The sequence below is a fragment of the Mycena indigotica genome (genome assembly GCF_014461135.1).
Source record: "Mycena indigotica strain 171206Taipei chromosome Unknown Mind.scaff0006, whole genome shotgun sequence".
In the NCBI taxonomy this organism is placed as follows: Eukaryota; Fungi; Basidiomycota; class Agaricomycetes; order Agaricales; family Mycenaceae; genus Mycena; species Mycena indigotica.
Window position 1 is genome coordinate 1,389,570 of NW_023503005.1, and position 20,036 is coordinate 1,409,605.

Here is a 20,036-nt window from a genome sequence, read left to right on the forward strand (position 1 = left end):
AGTCGAAGTCACGTGCAAAACGTTGGAGAGCGACTATGTTGATCATATTTCCGACAACACCTTACGTATCATGGATACAACTATTCCGTTCTCATCCTCTGTCCCCACTGTAATCCGGACGCAGCCTGTGCATCCTGGTTCGTTGCCACGAAAACGCACAACGACGCCGTTTTCCTCCGCGAGAAGCTTATAGAGGCGCTGAGCGCGTATGTTGTCCGGGTTTCCGCTGCCATCTTTGTCGAGAATGGGTACCAAAACAAAGTTCGCATCATTACTGCCGAGGGGGGCGCCAACTTCGGAGATAGTTGAGAGGCTTTGAAGTAGTGCTGCTCTAGAGCCAATCAAGGTTGTCATTTTAGACCGCATAAAATTGATGGAAGTCGTAGAAAGTGCGGCGAGAGCGATATGAGACGTAGGCGTAGAGATATTGTACGGCGCTTTGGTGTTGGATAGTACTTGGATGAGTGGCGGCTGGGCGATGGCAACACCTAGCCTGTGGAAGAGTCAGAACTAATTGTGGGGGTAAACGGACTAGGCATACCGCACGCCAGCAAGACCAAAGCTTTTACTCAAAGTTTGCATCACACAGATGTTGCCGTAATCTTTGACCAACGAGACGGCAGACGCTTCTGGTGTCGCAAAATCGATGTAGGCCTCGTCAACGACCACGATGCCTTTGAAGTTGGGGTAGTCGAGCAGCTCTTTGATAACATGAATGGGAATCAAGGTTCCCGTGGGGTTACCAGGAGAGCACAGGAAAACAAGTTTTATCAACGGGTCCGCGTCAATGGCTGCTTTGACCTGCAGGACGATAGAGCAGGAGACATGGTCGCATAAACAGGACCGCGAACCTCCTTCAGCTTGACACTGAACCTGCCGTTCTCCCCGCCCTCTCCATTTGTGCCCGAAAGCTCCAGTGGACATCGTACAACGCCAATATCGTTGATTTGAGCTGAGACAGCATACATTCCATAGGTCGGAGGAGTAGTGAGAATCTTTTCTCTGCCTGGTGTGACGCAAACACGCATCAATAGATCGACCACCTCGTCTGAGCCTACACCGAGGAATATATGGTCGATAGCGCTTTCAGGAAACCCTCGCAGGGCAGCAATGCGTGCCTTTATTTCAGGCTGTGCTGGATCTGGGTAACGGTGAAGGTGGAGGGATGTCAGAGAGTCAGAAGTTGAGTCTATGGAATGGCCCAAAGCATTTTCATTCGCGTCAACCAGGATTCCAGAGGAATAGTCGTCGCGAGCAGCCCGATAAGGGTGAAGTTGTAAGATATTTGGTCGTATCACATTGAGGAGATCAAAGTGAAGAGGCTTCCCAGAGGTCGGTGTCGACTGTGGCAAGCCATGAATCGCCATTCGAGTCAAGAGACGAGAAGGACTTGATTTTGACAGAATGTCACGTGCCCACCACGGCGCTTCCGCCGCCATCCACCTCTCGACGAGGACCAACCCCCGATATTCAAATGGACGACCTTCTCAACCTTGAGTTCTTGTCGCTTGTGAACAAAATCGTGCAGGAGATTGACAACCACACCGGTATCAACGACAAGACACTTGCCGAATTCATCATCTCCATTCATGACCAGTCCAACAAGAGCCTCCCCGCATTCAAGGCAAAGCTCAAGGAGGCTGGTGCTGACTTCCCCGACTCTTTTGTCGAGAATGTAGACCGACTCATTCTCAGCATGCATCCGAAGCACAAGAAAAAGGCCAAGAAAAATGGCAAAGCAAAAGCCGTGCCAGAGGGCGAGCTTTCTGAGCAGGAGAGGAAGAAGCGCATTCTACCTGGTCTTTCAATGAAAAATACGGAGCCTGTTTCCGACGATGTTTTCCTGAAGGAATTGGGGGATCTGGTCGCAGGAAAGAGGCATATGCCAGTCAGCGAAGAGAGGTCGCCGAAACGGCAACGGATGCGGTCGCCATCACCCAGACGTCGCAGTCCAAGTCCCCCTCGTTATGGTCGGAACGGAGGACGACCTACTACAGATGATCGACCTGTGCTGTTCAAAATCTACAATGGGAGGGTGTCAGGTTTGAAGGATTTCGGGGCATTCGTCACACTGGAAGGAGTTGCTGGAAAGGCAGAAGGTGCGTCTCAAACAAGTCAATGCTTTGAAAGGTTATACCAACACTTGGCAGGAATGGTGCACGTTTCCAATATCCAGATAGGCCGTGTCAACTCAGCTTCCGACCTACTCAGCCGTGGGCAGCCTGTCAAAGTCAAGGTCATGAGTGTAGCCGGGAGTAGAATTGGCCTTTCTATGAAGGACGTCGACCAAGTGACAGGTCGCGACCTTTCTCCTCACCTTCGTATTCAATCAGAGGCTGAGATGTTGGAGCAGCGAAATCGGCCGTCGTTTGCGTCGTCTGGCGCCAATGCCGTCCCACTCAGAGGAAGGGACACATCCATGGTCAACAATGCTCCAGTCCGTTCTGCCAAACGCCTGACCTCACCAGAGCGCTGGGAGATCAAACAACTCATCTCGTCAGGCGCTTTGGATGCTTCGGAATATCCTGACCTCGACGAAGATTTCCACAACCCCGTGGCTCGTGCCGAGGTAGAGGAGGACCTGGACATAGAAATCCGAGAAGACGAGCCACCCTTCCTCGCTGGACAGACAAAACGAACTCTTGAATTGAGTCCCGTAAAGATTGTCAAGGCACCAGATGGCTCCTTGAATCGTGCGGCACTAAGTGGAGCATCGCTTGCCAAGGAACGACGAGAGCTGAGGCAACAGGAAGCTAATGACCAGGCTGATTCGCAAACTCGCGACTTCGCACAACCGTGGTTGGACCCCATGTCATCAGACACCGACAAAGTCTTTGCACAGGATATGCGAGGAAACTTCAAAGGACAACAAGCCAGCGAGACGGGCAGGTGGAAAGATGCCAAGGCTGTGTCTTTTGGTCAAGTTACGACTCTCAGTATTCAAGACCAAAGAAAGAGTCTGCCCATATACAAACTTCGCGATCCTCTACTTCAAGCTATCGCGGAACATCAAGTGCTGATTGTCATTGGAGATACTGGTTCTGGTAAAACAACGCAAATGGTCCAATATCTCGCGGAGGCTGGCTATGCGGAAAAGGGTCGTATTGGTTGCACACAACCACGTCGCGTTGCTGCGATGTCTGTTGCCAAACGTGTCTCTGAAGAGGTTGGGTGTCGGTTAGGTCAAGAGGTCGGCTATACGATTCGTTTCGAGGACTGCACAAGTCCAGAAACACGGATTAAATACATGACCGACGGTATGCTTCAGCGGGAGTGTTTAATCGACCCGCTATGCAGCTCGTACTCTGTCATCATGCTTGACGAGGCGCATGAACGGACAATTGCCACCGATGTTCTTTTTGGGTTACTTAAAAGTAAGTCTGCGTTTTCATCATCGCAAACGCAATAACGCCGTTTTCAGAGACTATCAAACGCCGTCCAGACATGAAACTCATCGTGACTTCTGCGACACTGGATGCCGAAAAGTTCTCTAAATACTTCTTTGGATGTCCCATTTTCACCATTCCCGGTCGCACATTCCCCGTTGAAATCTTGTACACCAAGGACCCAGAAACCGACTATCTCGACGCTTCTCTAATCACAGTGATGCAAATTCATCTTTCCGAACCGCCTGGAGACGTTCTTTTATTCCTGACGGGACAAGAAGAGATCGACACAGCTTGTGAAATCTTATTCGAGCGAATGAAGGCGCTGGGACCAAAAGTACCGGAGCTCATCATCCTTCCTATCTACTCCGCCCTCCCCTCCGAAGTCCAATCACGGGTGTTCGAACCTACTCCACCTGGCGCTCGTAAAGTCGTCATCGCCACCAATGTCGCAGAGACTAGTTTGACTATTCCTGGAATCTACTACGTCGTAGACCCTGGCTTCGTCAAGCAGAGCGCATACGACCCAAAGTTGGGCATGGACTCGCTGGTGGTCATGCCCATATCTCAAGCTCAAGCTCGTCAACGGGCCGGGCGTGCCGGACGGACCGGTCCTGGTAAATGCTACCGGTTGTACACCGAGGCTGCCTACCGAAACGAGATGCTTCCCAACTCCATCCCCGAAATACAGCGGACCAACTTGTCGTCCACCATCCTGCAATTGAAGGCCATGGGCATTAACGACCTGCTCAGTTTCGACTTCATGGACCCGCCACCGCCAGAGACAATGTTGACGGCGCTCGAAGCGCTGTATGCTTTGTCCGCGCTGGATGACGAGGGTTTACTCACGCGCCTGGGTCGCAAAATGGCAGACTTCCCTATGGACCCATCTCAAGCGAAGATGTTGATCGCATCAGTCGACCTCGGGTGTTCCGAAGAGATCCTTTCGATTGTAGCCATGCTGTCAGTGCAAACAGTGTTCTATCGGCCCAAAGAGAAGCAGGGACAAGCGGACCAGAAGAAGGCCAAGTTCCATCAGCCAGAGGGCGATCACCTGACGCTGCTGACTGTCTACAACGGCTGGAAGGCCGCAAACTTCTCCAATCCGTGGTGCTACGAGAATTTTATCCAGGCGCGGAGTATGCGGCGCGCGCAAGACGTACGGAAGCAACTGCTCGGTATTATGGACCGGTACAAGCACGAAATTCTCTCTGCTGGACGCGACTACAACATTATTCGGCGGGCAATCTGCTCTGGCTTCTTCCGCAACGCAGCGAAAAAAGACCCTCAAGAAGGATACAAGACTCTTGTGGAGGGCACTCCAGTCTATATCCACCCGTCGTCCGCCTTATTTAATCGGAACCCGGAGTGGGTGGTGTACCACGAACTCGTATTGACGACACGTGAGTACTGCCACAACGTGACCGCTATCGAGCCGAAGTGGCTCGTTGAGGTCGCGCCCCAGTTCTTCAAGGTTGCGGATGCCAATAAGATCAGCAAGCGGAAGAAACAGGAGAAGATCGAGCCGCTGTACAACAAATATGAGAAGCCGGACGAGTGGCGGCTGTCCAAGGCCAGGAGTAGTGCGAGGTCGAGTCAAACGTTTGGATAGAGTGATGTAGGATAATGAACTGTGCCTAATAAGCTGATTTTGTGCATTTAAAACAAAAAGACAGAGCATATGTTTCCTCAACAGCATCTTACGCCTTACGCTTGTTCCAGATAGCGATGAACGTGACAAAATGTAACAGCGTTTGCTGGTTTGTCTGGAGCCTGTCCTTGGAATTCTTCAATTCGAGCACCACCGGATACACCTCTCTTCAAACCGTACCCGTCACATAAGCATAGCATATTTATAGGTTTCTGACTAACTGCTCCTATGCCGCTACCAATTTTCGTCCCTGTGCTGGAGCTCCCCACTGACTTTCTCCAACTACGCGTTCCCTCTTCTTCTGTTCGTCTCTACTCGCCCTATACCCCCAACGAGGATGATGCAACTAACCCCGCAACGAAGCCTCCAGCCGGCGAGTCCATCTGTTTGTTGCATGGGCGGTTGGATGACTTCCTCCATTACGCTCGAGGCGAAGCCTCGGACTGGCTACTGCAGCGAGCCCATGACATCTGCGATCCCTCCCTCAAGCGAGGCTCCCTTGTCGTCTGGAAGCGCCATGAGCAGATTTGGGCCCCGGTTTCGCAGTCAGAGCAGTTGATCGCTTCAACATACGTGTATACCTGGCCGGCGGAAATGCCGACCACGTTGACGAAGATCAGCCACCGCGAGAACAGGTCCGTGACATCCAGAGGCGGGGACGGGCCCGCGATGCGAAATAGTGTCGCAACGCGTGATGGGGGCCGTTGCTGGATTTCGAAAGTCTCCCCCAGTGACAATCGCCACATATGCCCCAAACGCATGGGCGACCATCTCGCGCGGCAGATCTACGAGGATTTCACCGGGCAGACCCCTCCTCCAACTCTCCGCGTAACCGACAGTGCTTTCGGACTGAGTCTATCCCCCGTCCTGGGCCCCTATTTTGACAACTATGAGCTTGGTTTGCATTCCATCGGCAACGTGGGTTTTTTCTGCTCGTCTTGTATATATATATTCATGCTGCTTAGAATCAATACGAGGCTCACAGCTTCACGACCGTGGATGAGCAGTGGGTCAAGACTGTTTATGGCACCTTGCCCAAAGGTCAGGTACAGAACGAGCCGCTTCTCCACGGTCATTTTGTGGTCCCTCAGAATACCAATGCCACGGGCCTCCCCCCTCCCGGCCTCTTCCGCTGGCATTACCTGCAGTGTGTCATCAAGAAGTTCGGCCACGACGACTACAAAAAGATGACCAACATCGCGTACCCTGAACTGCCGATCAAGATAGTCAACGAGGACGACTCTGATGACGAGGAGACCGACAGTGACCTGGAGTGGCCGTCAAAGTGTTGGGATGTTCACAGATTAAAGGCGGCCGAGCAGACTGAAGCTGCAGAGCGCCATCGTGGAATTGCGCAATGGGCTGACTCGGCAGCTGGTTAGGCCTAGGTGTATGTCTTCGCTCGAGTCGCGCATTATTAGGCACAATGCACGCTACTACGTTCGACTCATTAGTACTCTCCATGGTGGGCCTTATTGTTCGTTGCTGCACACCCTCCGTATGTGCAGTTTCCGTTACCAAGATGAGGACGTGCTTGGATTGATTCAAGAACATGTGAAACAGACTCAATTACTATGCTCTTCACTCGAACTACCATTCCCGCCCAAGCTACTTTCATCGGAGTCCGACTTCTTCATTGCTATCGCTGCTGGGCTTGCCGCCATGTATTGCCCCCACAATTTGTACGCGAGATCCTCGCGGGTACAGGCGATCTGGAAATTTTCAGGGTGTATCTTGCCTTGACCGCCATCCCACAAAAGAAGCTCAGAGGTGACGTCATCACGCCTGACTCCACCAACTTCAAGGCCCGGATAAAGAGGGAAGGAGTTGGGAAAGAGCGCGGCGCGTTGCGCAACCAGGGTTGCGGCATTCGTATACTTGGGGTGGGCTTCTCTATAAGCATTGTACCACTGGAGGGCTTCATCAACAGGGGTCTCTAGGCTTTTTATGAGATTGGATGGGGGCTGAGGTAGTCTGAGCGTACCTGGAGGATCGGAAGACTTGAGCGGCTGGAAACCCAACAAGAGGCTCACGTTGACGAGCTCGTGACAGCCAAAAAACTCGAAGGGCCGCCATCTGACGAGGTATTCGCCGAATGGAATCACGGGCAGCCTGCGAGCGCATTCGTGTGTGCTTGCCTCAGAGAAATCGGCGATGTAGCAGCGTGCATGGCCGGCTTGTTGTCGCTTTAGCGTGACTCGCGGGTCGTCGACGTCCAACAGAACGTGGCACAAGTCGACATCGCTGCCCATTCTGCCGTTGACGTTGATGCCCACATCGTGAAGCAGCTCGAATGTGCGAGCAATGAGCAGTCTGTTGGACCAGTAAGTAGCATAGACGTAGCATGAAGGGTAGTACTTGTTAGCCCGCGTATTGACTTTTGTTCTCACTAGCGATTTCCACGGCGTTCCACACCACTGTGTCAGGCTAAACAACACTGTCCCCGCCCAGCCCCCTGTCTTCATCGTCCACATGCCATAATGATGCGGCACAAGCACTCCCGCAACAGCTTGCAGATGCTCGGTGTAGAAGTTGGCATCCGAAACGAGCGCTGATATGAAACGACGATTCGGGTGGCCATGGCGGACGACGCGGTCTGCATTGAAAATGAACCGCAGACAGAAACGTTGTCCGTCTTCTGCAGTCGCTCGCGCAAAAATTGTGCGCGTTTCTTCTCCCAGTCCCCATTTCTTGGCTCTGCTGAAAGGCAGCTGGGCACGGCGATCGTCCAGGTCATTGATGAAGACTGCGTCCGGCGCAACAGTGAGGATGTTTGCAGTGGGTCGAAGGGCAGTGAAGAGGTCCTTTCGGTTTCCGGGAATTGCCCACGGACGCGCAGTGAAGCTCTCGGAGGGGGTGGCTGTGAATCGGACCTCAATGGTTGAGGATAGCATTGTTGGTTGTGACAATATCATGTGCCGTGACCGAACGTGAGTCCCTCAGGTAAAAAAAGCGATTAATAACGATACAGCACTTAAGATAATACAGGAATCATAGCAATACAGATAGATAGATGGCCGTTATTTCCGTTTTCCGCGTGGCTTTGGTGCAGGCTTTGCTTTCTTGACAGCTACCTCTTCATCGTCAGTGGCCTTGCGCTTCGTGCCCTGATTGAACGACGAGTCCCCACTGTCCTCAGAGATGTTAGTCAGCCGACTAGGGCCAGGGCTGGCTCTAGAGCCATGTGACCCATGAGTCGACGCGCGCGAAATGGCAGACGAAGCAGGCGAGGCCCGCCTTCTGTCAAACGGTATGTCACCGCCTCTCAGCCGCGCTCCAATGCCCCCAAGACCACCATCCACCAGACTGGCTGCATCTGGCTCCATCCGCGTTTCACTCCAGTCTCTCTTCAGCACCGATTCCGTCGACAGTCCGTCTTGGAAACTCCGCATGTTGTTCATATGCCGGGTATCCCCGTCAGCATGCTGGAGGATGACATCACCCGTCAGTCGCGCCGCAAACAGCTCCAGCGATACCGACCCCGAGTTCCTGACCGACTGCGGTTTGTCGTCGCCCACAGGATTCGGCTCGCCCAGGTTCTCAATCCACTCCCACGGCCGATTGTGAACAGGCGAATGGGTAAAACCACCGCTCGAGTCCCGCAGCGAAGTTGCGAGTTGCGAAACGAGAGCAGGAGGCGGCAAGTGACGAAGCAGTGCCTGGACCTGATTTCGGTATTCGCGGGGAAAGTCGGCAGGTATATCTGACGGGAGCACATGGGGCGCATGAGCGAATGGGTCGAAAGTTGCAGACGTTCGTGAATTATGCACGAGCTCTTCGGAGCATTGTCAGTCAAATCACGTGCAACATACTCATAACGGCTCACCGTCCAACAGATAGTAAAGAGTATCAATGAGCAAGGAATATGCTCCAAGGTCCAGCATTGTACCGCTACCATGCATCTACACAAATTATTAGTCCAGCCCAAAAACAAAACACAGCCACCCACTATCACTAAACCCAAGATTGTCGACAAAAGACTCGAACTTGACTCCTTGATGCGCGCTGTCCACGAAAAAGGGAAGCCAAGATGGAACTGGAGCAGTCGCGACAGAGAAATGGCTGTGTGTGTCAATTTCTCTTGCAGAATATCATCCGAGGGATGCTCTTTCAATGCCTGGTCGACTTGCACGAATTTTTCGCTCAAGATGCTGAAGAATTCGTCCTGGATGACACTGTCGAGCGATGGGAGTAGTGATCCGGAAGTCCGAAGCGGTTCCGCGACATAAGCAATCACCCTCAACAGTTCCTCTGTGCGTTCAAAGCCATCACCGAGACTCTTCGAGGACGTCATGTCGACACCATGTAGAATCTCGGTCACACGCTTGAGTCCGTTGTTGATAAACTATGAGGCAGGTCAGAGTTGGAGCTTTGTGTTATATATTGTTACCTTTGCTGCAACGACACCCTCAGTTCCTCGTGCCATCTGCGCAACGAAATAAGCCTGTTCTGACGTCATCGAGTGGTGGAAGATCATTAAGATCAGTTTGTCCAGGCTGACTTGAGCGGCGGCGGTGTGGGCACCCTCACAAGACAAGGCGCGACCCATGTGACGAAGAAGGAATTGCAACTCGATGGCCGTGGCCGTCAACTTCCAAGGGCTCAAGAGTGATGTAACGTCGGGCCATGTCGACAGCTCGATGGCAGCATCTGTGAACAAGTTGGATTAGAGGTCAGAATAAGATTATGTCACTCACCTTCTGATGATTCAGAAAGCAGTTCTCGCAACGCGGCGACCATGACCTTGGCCCGATTATCGTCGAGCTCATCTTCGGCGAGAGACTGATTGAAGGTTTCCCGAATTGCATCCAGATTCCCGAACGCTGCTTGACGAAAATTATGGTGCGAAGACAAGGTGAGCCGAAGCGAGGTAAAGGCAGCGCGAATATCTTGTGAAAGGTATCCGTTGCTTTCCAAAGAGACGAGTAATGGGATAGTTGTGATGAGGAGTGAGAAGTGAGGGTCCTCGTAGACAGCCTGGCGCCGCGTTTGCATACGCTGCGATTCGAGTAACGTCATGGTTTCGTTTCCAACATCGTGCTGGAATAGGAGTTGTTCGAATAGACTGTTGATGGCGTGGAGCAAGACTTGACGGGACTGGCCTTCTTGTGAAGAAGAGACGGTTGCACCGAGTTGCCAGGTAGGATAGATGAGCCCTTCAAGAATAGTCGTCGCCTGGAGGGCTCCATTGATAGCCAAATGAAGCAATACGGTGGTGAGCACAGTCCACGCATCTGCCCCCAACCCACCAACTTCATTCTTCCCAGAGCCGAGGAACCATTTCAACACTTGATCGTCTAGGCCTCTAGGTAGATGCTCATTGATGTGCCACAAGAAAACGCCATAGCGAACAGCGCGAGCACGCTGACCATCGGGTTCTGTGTGCATATATGGAATTTGACGAACGCCTGCAACAACATTGTCCCAGACTTTGAGAGCCCAATCAGGCGAGACTCGATATCGGATCCACAAACCACTGGCAAGGTTTGAGGGAGCCTCGTCACGAGGATCTTCAAGAAGTAGCAGAATCTCTGGGAGTACATCAGGTATAGTAGGCTCAGGAAGATTCGGCTGGGGTTGGAGAGCCTGTTTGTCCTTTTAGTGCAATGACTATAGGTCACGTTCATCACTTACAAGAGTGAATGACGTGATATCGGCATCAACCTGGGCTCGAGATATTTCGTCGAGAAATCGGCCGCCATCAAAATCGACGAGGGCATTCAGCAGTGCACGAAACTCGCCCCCTCGTGTCTTCTTCCATCGTTTATGAGCGGCGAAAAGGGCATTGGCAATGGTCCCCATAACATTCATGCAATTCCAGATGCATCCAAAGCGGTAGAGTGTGTCAATGACAGCCGTAAGCAACTCGACCGTCGTGGAACGTTGAAGCGCACAGAGACTCAGCTTCACAACAAAGGTGAGATCCAACAATTGAAGAAGAATGCAAGACTTGCCTCGAGCACAGAATGGAAACATTTAGTATGAACCATGAGCTCCGTGCAGACAGCAAAACAGTTCACCAACTGTGGTGTCGATTCAACCTGCTCTTGATTGGGACTGGAAGCGACCAGATGAGGATAACTTCAAGAAATAGATTGTCTTGCTCACTGCGAGAAATATTTGCGCAACACAGGCATCAGCCAATGACGGAAAATTCTGACTTGTTCGAAACGGGAGGCGGAAGTCAGACTGGGGCACTTGCTAGCGACATCGGGGCTAGGTTTATCAATGGTGCCGTTGAGTTCTTATAGCCATTAGACCCGCAGGAATGTTGAAGTAGACTCCTCACCGTGACTGGAGAGCTGAGGAAGCAATGCACGAATTTCTCCTCGAATCTCGCGTTCATGAAGATCCTCGACTGTTTCCCGAGCACGAATGCCATGTAAAGTCACTTTGCGTTGCGTTGTAAGAGCTGCCGTTGTGTTCCACAATGGTATAGATCGCAGAAAATCACGATGTCGCGAAGTCGAAGTCTGAACATTAAAAACCGTCAGTGGGTTTGTTTACCAGAGAAGAACAGAACAGACATCGGAAAAATGTAATCCTTCCTCACCACGAGCAATGAGGTGCTGAATGTAGCCAGCGTATGAAAAGAGCTCCGCTTTGACCAACTTTCCGTAGAGGATGGAGACAGCACGTAAGTTGTGGGAATCCTCAGCGATCTCCGATGTGTCAAGCCATTCGAATAATTGCTCTTGCAAAAATTCATCTGGACTACAAAAGTCGCGTCGGGTAGCTCGTTCACCTATTTTATCCCTCCAGTTTTGAATCAACGTCACAGCCGCAGCAGGACGATGGTCTCCAAATTGAAGTGGGGTTACAGTCCAAGTCAATAGCATTTGCAGTTTGTCCTTGAAGACGGAAATGTCATCGAACTGAGTGGAGAAGAACGCCACGCTTCCAAGGTCCGTTTTGCTTGAGATGGAGTTGAGCGACTAATGACATGATCAGAATTGGAGTAGTTTGGAGAGAAGAGCTCACTTGAACATCAGATACCACTGTGCGTAGCTTGGCAGAAACATGGGCAGGTAGATTTGTGAATAACATAGCCTCGTTTCTGCGTTTGATGTCTGAAAATGAATCCAACAGGAGCTGCTGAATGTCCTGAGAATTCTGGGCGATATGCGCTTCCATCGAATCATGGGCAAGGCTCTCGTTGAGGGCTTCGCTGACGAGTGCAGCATGTGTTGACCACATTCTAGGGCTGACAAAAGCGTCTGGAAGGGCCAAGCAAACTCTCTAAAAGATTGGTTAGTCATTTAGAAGCAGGGGTGGGAGTTAAGGACCTGAAGTAAAACTCTAAGTACTGTTTGTGTGCTCATCATGAATTCTTGGGTGGGGGTGGAACTGATCTGGCCCAGATGATTTAGCGAAAACTGACCGAAGGGAGACTCGTACCTCCGCAAGCTTGGACAAGCAGGCATCGATGAATGGACGGGCCAAAGAGCGATTTTTCATGATTCCATCGACGTATTCTTCGGCTAAGCGAACAAGGAAACCAACTTGCGCTAGAGTAGAAGACCCCATTTGTTGGACAAGCCAAACCAGAAATGTGCGGCTATCGACTAAACCCTCCGAGTAACAGGGTCGAAGGAGCTCCAGACTATTGCACGTTAGACCATACATATGACAAAAATGAGTGGTTCACATACCTGTAAGAAAAACGCGATATCCACCGCTCGCGAGTGTCGGTATCAGCGAGGACTCCTTTGAAAGTTTGCTTGATGTTGAGGCCTAAACGAGGAGCGCTCGGCAGAGCAATATCGGCCAATTGCTTTTTTAGGTAGTTGGTAACTACATTTGCCCAGTCGACACTATACTGAGTGGGATTGTACGACGGTTTGTTACGCAGACCGGCCTGAAAAGAAATTACACATTTCCCAATATTTATAACTAGAAGTTCACCGTCTCATTTGCGCCGAGGACACGCAAGAACCAGACGGCACGAGGAATCGCGACTTGGTTCGAATGTAAGAGATCGAGGAGGTCATGGCCTTTCGCTCCATGCGGTACACTTTTACCAAGCTTGGCCAACGGAACCTCAGGATTGGCCAAATCCGCAAACCAGGCCTGTCGTTTGGAGTCGTTGAGTGTCACCCGGGTCGGCATGCGAAATGTCGAGGTCCTTTCCTCAGCGTCAGTTGGCAGGCATTCAGTAGTATAATATTGCCACGCACGGAATAAGTGCAACATTGTCTGTACGGCGCGCAAATACATCTTGCACCAGTTTTTCGAGGTTGTGCAAGGCATCCTTGGAACGTATAAGGGCAGAAACTTCCTCTTGGGCACTGAAACGCTCTGCCTGAGAGCTTACTATAAGGGCTGAGAGGACAAAGAAGGAGATGAACGCACTGGAACGACCTGGGGCGGACTAAACCCCTTCCTGATATTGTCTGTGGTCAAAACGTCTTCATCTTGACCGGGACGAGGCGGGTGAAATCCGATGTAGCCAATATCGGCTGAGGAGTGGGTCCGTGGCACCCAAACTGGCGGCCGAGAGTCGTACAGTGGGAGAGGCATCTCATTCATGCGACCTTCATAGTCGTAAGCTGACAGTGTTCGTTGTGACAACTTCATATTCCTCGCTACCCATGTCGCGTCAATCAGTTGCTCCAGGACGTGCTTCCTACGCTGCAGGCTCAAATACAGCCAACTCTGCGGCAGCGATGGCCAAATTTCTCGAGAAGAAGAAGGAATTTGACGCGGTTTCCGCCTTACACAAAGCCTCTACTCTCTATCTTCAACGCATCGAAGGTCTTGCTGAGGACTGTGAAACAATGGCCGATTCAGGCCAAAGTCGGTGCTTATTGCTATCCTCATTGACCCCCACTGATCTCAGCTACCGCAGTCCATGGGGAAGTACTTGAACAATGGCCGAGGATGTTTCAAATTCTCAATCTGTTCTGTTCGCTTTTTTGTCTTCACATCTTCGACGCCAGCTCATCCTATCAGTGGCAGGCAAGGGAGATCCTTCTGAGGACACTGCAGAGTCCCTAGCCAACTCAGATCCCAGCCAACAACGCTTAGTTCGCATCTTCACGGATTCGCTTCTCGCGACCAGTGAGGAAGACCGTGCCACTCGTGCGTATCACACAATGCTCCGACAATGATCCAGCTTGACAAACTTTTAGTCTGACTACCGCGCGCCTTTACTTTGGTGGCGACCCACCGAGTGTTGGTGAGCATGAGAATCCAATTTCATCCTTTTCCGAGGTTATAACTGGGGCTCCGAGCCAATTCGACAAAGAAATAATATCGAATCGCCGACATGCAGACGGTTACTCAGCAGTATGCTGAACTGGAACCGGATTTGGAGTTGTGTGCGGATGTGGTTTGCGAAGGCAAAACGGTTGATGCGAATACTTAGTATGAACTAGGCAGAACTGACTGAAAACAACCATGAGCATGATAATTACCTCCACCGAATAGACATGTACTAGAATCTTACACTGAGAACGACCTTATATGGTAGCGGCCCGGGCGATGGATAGCACTGCAGCTATCAGCCCTTGAACATCGTTGGAATCGGTATACTTGAACACCACTTCGCTGACATCTACGCCCCGCTCTTCGAGTCCAGACACTTGAACGTTGGCTAATTGTCGGGTATTTGGATGATATGTGAGTAGAATGGAGATGGGTTGTTGTTCAACAATGTAGTTCAATTGCAGTTCGTTTTCGGCGCCATGTTCCCAGTCGTGAAGCCCAACAATTGATTTCTGCAGCTTGAGGGACTCGAGATGACTGCAGGGAGCCGTTAGGTTAGAAAAATATGTTGTAGCGTACTGACCTGTGGTATAGTGGCATTAGTTGTGCATCGTCCTCATCTACTCTGGAGGCTTTGACAGCTTTTTCTGTTTCTGCACGATCGACTCTTAACTTTTCCACCTCTTGTGTCGTGTTCTTCAGCGTTCTTTTCATTCCGGCCACTTCTCGCTCTGCGTCCGACTTCTCCTCCTCCAGCACCTGCATCTCCTCGACTTGGTCAGTTAACCTCTGTTCCGCGCCAGCGATAGTAAGGTGTGGTTTTGGATGAGCCTGACGTAGGCGTGCAAGAGCTAGCCGGGCATCGATTATCTTCTGCGTCAAATCAGCGGCTTTCATTGCAGCGTCCTTGAGCCGTTTGTGTTCTGAGGGTGGATGAGGCGCTGCTCCGTCTAAAGAAAGATGGACCCAACCTGCCTCGACTCGGGGAGCTAGTTCGCAGTATTCTTTCCTTCCCTCCGCTAGTTCTTTCTTTGCGAGGCTGAGGTCCTGCTTCTTCTTCGCAGCGAGCGCATCGAGTGCTTTGTTGTCCTCCTCCGTTACGAAGGCAGCGTCGTCGATGTCTGTTACAATGTTCCGGATATACTTTGCCTTGGCGTTCTGTTCCAGTTGTTGGAACTTGAGTTTGCGAAGGTGGGCCTAAGAAGGTCAGTCTGCGAGCCTTCAGGGACACGATCCAAGCTACCGTTTGAGCATTCAGATCTTGGAGGACTACTGCAGGGTCCTTCACATCCAGTTTCTCCAGATTTACTTCCACAGCATTGAATTGTGCGACTCTGCCAGGAAGATCCAGCTGGGCCTGTTGCAAAGCGGTTTGGAGGGTTTCTGACAGTGACATCGTTGTTGGTTGAGTAGTGTGACGAGCATGTGACTGTGACCCAGCGCGTTTATGCTTGACGCCCTCAATCCCGCTCAACGAGCGGCTGTTCTCCACCCGCCAACCACAGCACTGCAAATTCTTGCGGGCCCCGGGAGTGGCAAGACCAAAGTACTCACTTCCCGAATCGCCCATCTTGTTCTTACCCATGGACTTGTCCCATCCACGATTTGCGCCGTCACATTTACGAACAAGGCTGCAAATGAGATGCGTTCGCGGCTCTCTGCCCTGATAGGCAAGCAGAAAACCTCCGAAGTCAGGATGGGCACCTTTCATGCTCTGTGTGCGCTATTTCTGCGGAGATTTGCGCACAAGGTTGGGCTGGATGTCAATTTCACGATCTGTGATGCCGATGAGAGGTGAGCGTGCCATTTCCGAGGCCAACCAACAACTCGCATTATTCGTATAGCAAGAAAATCATTTTGCACCTACTCAAACCACACAAAGATGTCATTGTTGCTAAAGATCTCATGCTCAAGGAGGGAACAGTTCTTTCGCACATATCTCGGGCAAAGGCAAAAGGACTCTCCCCGAAGGAGTACGCCAAGCAAACACCAGAACAATCTTACGAGGCCGAAGTCCACAAAATTGTCGCCGCAGTCTACGTGGAGTATGAAAAACTCCTCAGACGCAACAACAGTCTCGACTTTGACGACCTTCTCCTTTATGGTGTCAAACTATTCACAGAGAATCCGACAACAGCAAACTGGTGCAGGCATGTTCTCGTTGACGAATTGTTTGTGCTTTTCTGTTGGTTCCACCAAGTCCTGACGAGATGACAGTCAGGATACCAACACAACGCAATATGAATTGATGAGCGTGCTTGGCGCAGCCGCTGGTGGATGTGTAACTGTGGTGGGTGACCCTGATCAGTCAATATATGGGCGAGTTTGTCTATTGTTATCGAGGTTCTCGCTGAATCATGAATGCTCCTAGATGGCGTTCTGCCGAAGTGACTAACCTTTCTCGAATGAAAAACGGTGGATTACTTGAGTTATAGTCTAGTTGTGTTTCTAACATCCCCAGACTTTCGTGGAACCACGCAAATTCTCCTAGAAGAAAATTATCGCTCCACTGCTTCGATCCTCAATGCAAGCCTGGCTATTGTGTCGCAAGACAAATCCCGCATCAACAAACGTCTCCTCACTACCCATCCCCGCGGGTGTACTCCCGTACTACGAACACTTTCCACTGAACATGCTGAAGCTGATTTCATTGCCATCGAAATCAAGCGCCTGATTGCATCCATGGGAGGCATTCTGCGTTATGGCGATTTTGCCATTCTCTGTAAGTCGCTGCCAAGGAATCAACTCGTTACGCACGCTCATTTCACTCCTCACAGTGCGCTACAGTGCTCTTTCTCGTGCAATTGAGAGTGCGTTGCAGAAGGAAGCCATCCCAAACGTCCTCCTCGGCGGACACAAATTTTTCGAACGACAAGAGATTAAAGACATCTTATCATACCTTCAACTGGTAGACAACCCTTCTTTTGCACCAGCTGTGACCCGTGCAATTAATGTGCCGAGCCGTCAGATTGGTGAAAAGGTTCTCTCGTTTATCTTATCTTATCGGTTATCTTATCATTGCAGTCAATTGCAGAACTTGCCTCTCGTGCTGCCAAAAGGAATTCGTCCATTATGGATACTGTGGAAAGCATACACGACGCTAAATGTCCTGACATTAAGCCCGCGATTAAACAGAAAACCGCGTCGTTCGTCAAGACGATCAGAATTCTAAGGAAACTTGCGAGTGAGGTGCGCATTGGCACAACTGTTCCAATCTGGGCTCACAAAGTGCAGGGAGCAACACCTTCAGATCTCATCCGACGATTGTTGGATCTTATCAAGTACGAAGGTCACTTGAAGAAAACACAGCCGGATTGGGAGTCGCGTTGGGAGAATGTTCAAGAGCTTATTACCTTCGCTAGCGAGGTACAAACTGAAGCGGAAGATGAACTGGTGGACATTGACTTCGATGAGGAGCCTCAACCTACACAAACCCGGTAGATTTCGTTTGCTGTTAGCTTAACCTTCTCATCCTCGACTTAGCGATACGCCACTTCGTTTGTTCTTGCAAGCATCTATGTTGTCTTCAGAGGGAGATAACCAGAGTGAAGAGGACAGCAAAGAGGTGAGTATCTCATATCTACACGAGTAATTTACCTGATCCTTGTGATAGAAAGTCACCATATCAACATGCCATGCCGCCAAAGGTCTTGAGTGGCCAGTGGTCATCATTCCTGCCGTTGAGAAGGGCACTTTCCCCTTTTATCGGTCAGAGGATGTGTGCGAGGAGAGGTATGGTATCTTGGTTTCTTCTAATTAAAGCTCAACGCGGTATGTTCAAGGCGTCTGCTTTATGTCGCATGCACCAGAGCTCAGAGCATACTCTACCTCACTCATACGTCCAAGCGGAAGATTGGTGGAGTGACTAAACCGAAGGAACTATCTCAGTTCATCGCTTCAGTGGCAAAAACCGAGAAAGCACGTCTTTCGAACAATGTTCTCTCGTATTTGTTGACCCATAATCTAGGATCTTTTCACAAATCAGAGGCCTTCGCTCGAAACGGATGCTTCCGAACGCGATGTCATCTCCCGCGTCTTGGGAAGACCGCTGGCTGCCCAAATTGAAGTGACTCGTCGGATGGAAGATTTGTGCGTCTCCATTTTGGACGATGCTTCCGTCACTAACTAGCTGTCCCTCAGTCGGAGAACAACCCCTTATCTTGAAGAATACGATGCGTTGCCACAACCACAAGCTGCATGGCATCCGGGGCTGGTTACACCGGCCTCGGTGTCCTTTGCTTCCCCGCGAGTCGCGTTTGGCGCGAACTTCTCAACGAACCTGGCTACAAATCCATCCATCAGGCTTTCAGAAGGCACAGCAATCCTCCATCCACTACTGTCAAACCCAGCAATAGTAACAGTGTCGCATCCTAGCTCGCCGGTGAATTCCTCGTCTGGTAAACGCGCTACTGTCAGAGCCGTGCAACCACCTTCGTCCGATCCTGCCCTGGCTCCACCGACATCGGCATACGTCTCTTCCCCGCGAATCGCGTTTGGCCCAAATTTCTCGATGAACGTGGCCATAAAACCATCGATAAGACCCCCAATTCTTAAGGAAGGCATCCCTCATCCGCCATTGTCGAAATCCACAACAGTCTCGCATTCTGATTCGCCGACAGCCCCTTCGCTCCATGCAAGCAATATGCTTGCTGCTACTGCTGTGATCCCACTACCTTTGTCCAACCCTGTCGCCGGCGTCAAGAGACGGCTTGGTATGGGAAGAGGTGGAACGACGGGGTTCCCTAATAAGAAGTTTAAGGTTCCAACGCTGATGCAGCCACCATAATTTCACGTGCTATATTATATAGCTTCACTCTTGCACGGTTCTTACTGTATGATAATAATTGACGAGATTCGCAAAATTTGGGTTTGAATCAGTTTCTAGTCTACAGGAAGATGTTCCAACTCCAATCCAGCTGTTGGCAAAAATCCTAGGCCACATTAAAATTTCCTCTCTTGGAGCATCGGACAGAATTCAACCCAAATAAAGCAGTTTGCAGTGCCAATGCTCCACTGTTGCTCCAGTTAAGCGACCCTCCGAGCTCAGAGCGTGTGTGACGTCAGACGAGTAGAAATTTTGGAGTGGCCTAGGATTTTGCCAACAGCTGTCAAGAACGCGAAGTTCAGCTGTCCTTCAAGCTCGAGCTCCAAGCTCCAACTTATCATGGTTCACTTCGTTGGAAAATACTACGCGATCACGTGTGCTTTGAGCCATCACCCAACTGCGGATACCCGTTCAACGGAAAGGAAACGCTGATACTTATGGGGCCGGACACAGTTCAAGAACTTGTCGGGCACGACGGTCATTGCTGCGGCGCTTTATACATTCAACTTGGTGAGTCCAGCGGTAGGTCCAAACATTTTCGAAACAAGTCTGACGCTTTCCTGATATCTTCGAGTATCAGATTCATTGCAAATATAAGTACATACCTTGTGCTTGCCCTTGCTTGCCTGGACTACACAGGTTAACCGGATCGTCGCTCGGTTGAGCCAAGGTCACGGTGTTCATTGACGGATTCAATTTATGGTTCCTGAGAGAGCTGATTTTGTTCAACTTGAACTTTCAGGTATTTTTTGGCAGCGGTAGTGCCGGTAGTCGGGATCACAAGACCGCATAAGCGGAAGATCGGAAGATGTGCCTGGTATTATCACTTTGATGCACGTCAATCTTCAATAGCTTATGTAAGGTGGGACCTTCCGCACAATACCTCATCCTCAGTCTGCATCATTCCGGCGCTCCAGTGTTCAATGAACAACTATGGAACAGACTTTAACCAGCTGTCTACGTCTAG

At 50.8% G+C, this 20,036-nt stretch overlaps 8 protein-coding genes across 8 annotated transcripts; 4 read left to right on the forward strand and 4 right to left on the reverse strand.

The window, feature by feature from the left end:
- Window positions 1–42: 42 nt before the first annotated feature.
- MIND_00681800 (Aminotran-1-2 domain-containing protein) lies at window positions 43–1,379 on the reverse strand (the record flags this gene model as incomplete). The annotated part of the gene is made up of 3 exons (XM_037363529.1): window positions 852–1,379; window positions 542–801; window positions 43–493 (listed from the first exon to the last, which is right to left on the reverse strand). The coding sequence occupies exons 1-3, from the start codon at window positions 1,365–1,367 to the stop codon at window positions 43–45; spliced, it is 1,227 nt and encodes a 408-aa protein (XP_037219173.1). The 5' UTR covers window positions 1,368–1,379.
- Window positions 1,380–1,423: 44 nt separating this feature from the next.
- MIND_00681900 (uncharacterized protein) lies at window positions 1,424–4,998 on the forward strand (the record flags this gene model as incomplete). The annotated part of the gene is made up of 3 exons (XM_037363530.1): window positions 1,424–2,099; window positions 2,151–3,374; window positions 3,422–4,998. The coding sequence occupies exons 1-3, from the start codon at window positions 1,475–1,477 to the stop codon at window positions 4,996–4,998; spliced, it is 3,426 nt and encodes a 1,141-aa protein (XP_037219174.1). The 5' UTR covers window positions 1,424–1,474.
- Window positions 4,999–5,253: 255 nt separating this feature from the next.
- On the forward strand, window positions 5,254–6,419 carry MIND_00682000 (uncharacterized protein; the record flags this gene model as incomplete). The annotated part of the gene is made up of 2 exons (XM_037363531.1): window positions 5,254–5,955; window positions 6,003–6,419. Exons 1-2 carry the CDS (start codon window positions 5,266–5,268, stop codon window positions 6,417–6,419), a joined length of 1,107 nt encoding a protein of 368 aa, XP_037219175.1. The 5' UTR covers window positions 5,254–5,265.
- Window positions 6,420–6,602: 183 nt separating this feature from the next.
- Window positions 6,603–7,931, reverse strand: MIND_00682100 (uncharacterized protein; the record flags this gene model as incomplete). Its single annotated transcript, XM_037363532.1, has 3 exons — window positions 6,603–6,973; window positions 7,022–7,350; window positions 7,396–7,931. 3 exons carry the CDS (start codon window positions 7,929–7,931, stop codon window positions 6,603–6,605), a joined length of 1,236 nt encoding a protein of 411 aa, XP_037219176.1.
- A 126-nt stretch (window positions 7,932–8,057) lies between these two features.
- Window positions 8,058–13,590, reverse strand: MIND_00682200 (Med12 domain-containing protein; the record flags this gene model as incomplete). The annotated part of the gene is made up of 17 exons (XM_037363533.1): window positions 13,390–13,590; window positions 13,215–13,339; window positions 12,943–13,162; window positions 12,690–12,895; window positions 12,436–12,640; window positions 12,324–12,389; window positions 12,019–12,276; window positions 11,565–11,972; window positions 11,327–11,510; window positions 11,146–11,281; window positions 10,992–11,094; window positions 10,672–10,941; window positions 9,735–10,623; window positions 9,428–9,687; window positions 8,987–9,382; window positions 8,864–8,939; window positions 8,058–8,812 (listed from the first exon to the last, which is right to left on the reverse strand). The coding sequence occupies exons 1-17, from the start codon at window positions 13,564–13,566 to the stop codon at window positions 8,058–8,060; spliced, it is 4,734 nt and encodes a 1,577-aa protein (XP_037219177.1). The 5' UTR covers window positions 13,567–13,590.
- A 20-nt stretch (window positions 13,591–13,610) lies between these two features.
- MIND_00682300 (uncharacterized protein) lies at window positions 13,611–14,173 on the forward strand (the record flags this gene model as incomplete). Its single annotated transcript, XM_037363534.1, has 4 exons — window positions 13,611–13,833; window positions 13,886–13,942; window positions 13,990–14,118; window positions 14,169–14,173. Exons 1-4 carry the CDS (start codon window positions 13,629–13,631, stop codon window positions 14,171–14,173), a joined length of 396 nt encoding a protein of 131 aa, XP_037219178.1. The 5' UTR covers window positions 13,611–13,628.
- A 325-nt stretch (window positions 14,174–14,498) lies between these two features.
- Window positions 14,499–15,829, reverse strand: MIND_00682400 (uncharacterized protein; the record flags this gene model as incomplete). The annotated part of the gene is made up of 3 exons (XM_037363535.1): window positions 14,499–14,781; window positions 14,828–15,441; window positions 15,488–15,829. The coding sequence occupies 3 exons, from the start codon at window positions 15,827–15,829 to the stop codon at window positions 14,499–14,501; spliced, it is 1,239 nt and encodes a 412-aa protein (XP_037219179.1).
- Window positions 15,692–19,030, forward strand: MIND_00682500 (ATP-depentend DNA; the record flags this gene model as incomplete). Its single annotated transcript, XM_037363536.1, has 13 exons — window positions 15,692–16,038; window positions 16,089–16,415; window positions 16,462–16,578; window positions 16,616–16,659; window positions 16,706–16,966; window positions 17,022–17,224; window positions 17,269–17,433; window positions 17,479–17,681; window positions 17,728–17,809; window positions 17,858–17,976; window positions 18,027–18,180; window positions 18,212–18,333; window positions 18,385–19,030. 13 exons carry the CDS (start codon window positions 15,692–15,694, stop codon window positions 19,028–19,030), a joined length of 2,790 nt encoding a protein of 929 aa, XP_037219180.1.
- Between the last annotated feature and the right edge of the window lie 1,006 nt (window positions 19,031–20,036).